The 2,124-nt window shown below is 40.6% G+C and overlaps 1 protein-coding gene across 1 annotated transcript; it reads right to left on the bottom strand.

Annotated features, from left to right (window-relative positions):
• Positions 1–724: 724 nt before the first annotated feature.
• On the bottom strand, positions 725–2,115 carry CSUI_010705 (transmembrane; the record flags this gene model as incomplete). Its single annotated transcript, XM_068070807.1, has 2 exons — positions 1,972–2,115; positions 725–1,048 (listed from the first exon to the last, which is right to left on the bottom strand). Coding segments are annotated over exons 1-2 (381 nt in total), but the record flags the coding sequence as incomplete, so codon positions are not given.
• Between the last annotated feature and the right edge of the window lie 9 nt (positions 2,116–2,124).

The raw sequence follows: 2,124 nt of genomic DNA, 5'->3' as shown, positions 1-2,124 counted from the left end.
GAAGACAGTTGCAGTATCTCTTTTCATGAGGGGGTAGAGAGAGAAAGAGATGGAAGAGAAGACAGTGAAGAAGATTTAGATTGTGTAACAAGGCCTCTATTCTCTCTCGCAGCTAAATAGACAGACAAAACTCCCTTAGTTGGAATTCCTCTAATACAGCAAGAGACACAAGTCTCTCGGCAAACTTGACGTGTATGAGGATAGTGATCTAGATAAGCGGCACAAAGAGACTCATATATACACATATAAATAGGTAGAGGCGTGTGTAAGAAAGATCCTTATAGATATTACCCGGCATGCATATATGGATGTATGGACAGGTAGGAGAGATAGAGAGAAAGACTACAAGGAAAGCGAAGAAATTCCTCAGGGCGATAGACACACCCCCTCCTTTATCACTACTACCTAGGATAGATAGAGAGATTAGAAATAGATAGACTAAAGTAAATAGATAGATAGATAGATCGACAGGTAAATACATAGACAAATAGAGCGACGGATCGACAGATAGAGTCTAAGGAGGAGGAGTTTTATGCTTGTTTGCTACCTTCATTGATCTCCACTCCAGCTAGAGTCTTTCATGTGGTAGTCAACCTCTCTCTCTCTCTGTCTCTCTATCTTTCTATATCTCTATCTTTCTATCTATCTTTCTATCTCTTTGTCTCTCTGCCTGGACTTTCCTTTACTGCCTTTCTCTCTTTCTTTCTTCTTTTGATCTTCTTACAGGAATGAGAGCGAAGAGAAAGATGGCGTATTTCTCTACATCTGGTATGATATGGTGGAGGTTGAAGATGCTATGAAAAGTCCGGAAATCGCGAAAAGTTAAGATCATGAGAAAGAAAGAGAAGAGCTTAAGCGAGCCAAAGAAAGAAATGGAGAAGACGTCGAGGACAGGAGCTGACAGAACCCAGCATGCATTCATCATAAGAAAATGACCTGAGATAATTATCAAACAGACACGAATATCCACAGGAATCTCATGCCAAACCCAAAGGCGTTGGCTCATCGAATTCAAGGAGAACATCTGGATAGGAAAATATCTCTGGTTCTGCAAAGGAAAAGAAAAGACAGAAAGAAAGAAAAGAAAAGAAAGAAAGAGGAAGGAAAGAGTCATTCGTCGAAGTCAAGACAAGAAGATCAGAGAAATCTCACATCTAGACACATCATACATCATACAGAGATAGAGTTAAGATAGATTAAAGAAATCTACATAGAGTAAAGATAGATAAATAGATAGATAGATCAATGAATGATCTGCAGAGATAGAGAAATAGATAGATAGAGAGAGAAAGAGTGATACAGCGTGCTCTTTTACGTTTGCGTGGATCCGAGGAGTTTCACGTCTTGGTCTACGCAAGGCGATCGTCGTGAAGAAGAAGAGAACGAAGAGGACGAGGACGAGGACGACGTCTATTTTGATGGATACATATCAAGTCCCTGCATCTACCTATTGGCGAAGAGATCGTGATACACATAGAGGATGGAATTTATGTCTCTCCCTCCCCTGCATGCACCTAACTACATGAATGTAGATCTGGATCCTTTATTAATGCGTAAATATACAGACATCGCTCCCGTGTGCGTGGGGCAGTCCGAAGTCGATCACCTAATAGAAACATATATACCCACATGTATGCACTCGATATACATGTATTTGTATGCATGTATGAAGATGGACGTATAGAGATATATATAGATATATATGATATGCATGACTATGTATGTATTCTAGGTATCTGTATGTATTTCTAGATGCCCTCGTAGTGGTAATAGTATCGTGTAGGTGTCTTGTCACCTGCCTCTGAAGAGACATGAGAGCTACAAGAGAAAGAAGAAGATGAAAAGAAGAAGAGACCGATCAATCGATAGATAGAAGAAGCGCCAACATGAGGATGAAGAGGAAGAAGAAAGAGATCGGTCAGAAGAAGAAGCAGAGAAGGAGAAGAGAGAGAAAGAGGGAGGCTCGCTTACATCAAAGAAGAAGAAGAGACAAGCAATGATAGCAATCTGACAGATCCATGTAGCCATGAAGGGTATGGCCACTCTCAACTCTTTCCAATACGTCACTTTAAGAGAATTATCCAACAAGGAAGCTACTCCATGGCGACCTCCCACCTGTGAAGA

Source organism: Cystoisospora suis (genome assembly GCF_002600585.1).
Source record: "Cystoisospora suis strain Wien I chromosome Unknown contig_8045, whole genome shotgun sequence".
Classification (NCBI taxonomy): Eukaryota; Apicomplexa; class Conoidasida; order Eucoccidiorida; family Sarcocystidae; genus Cystoisospora; species Cystoisospora suis.
Note: the sequence above shows the minus strand (reverse complement) of the source record. Positions and strands in the feature narration are given on the sequence as shown.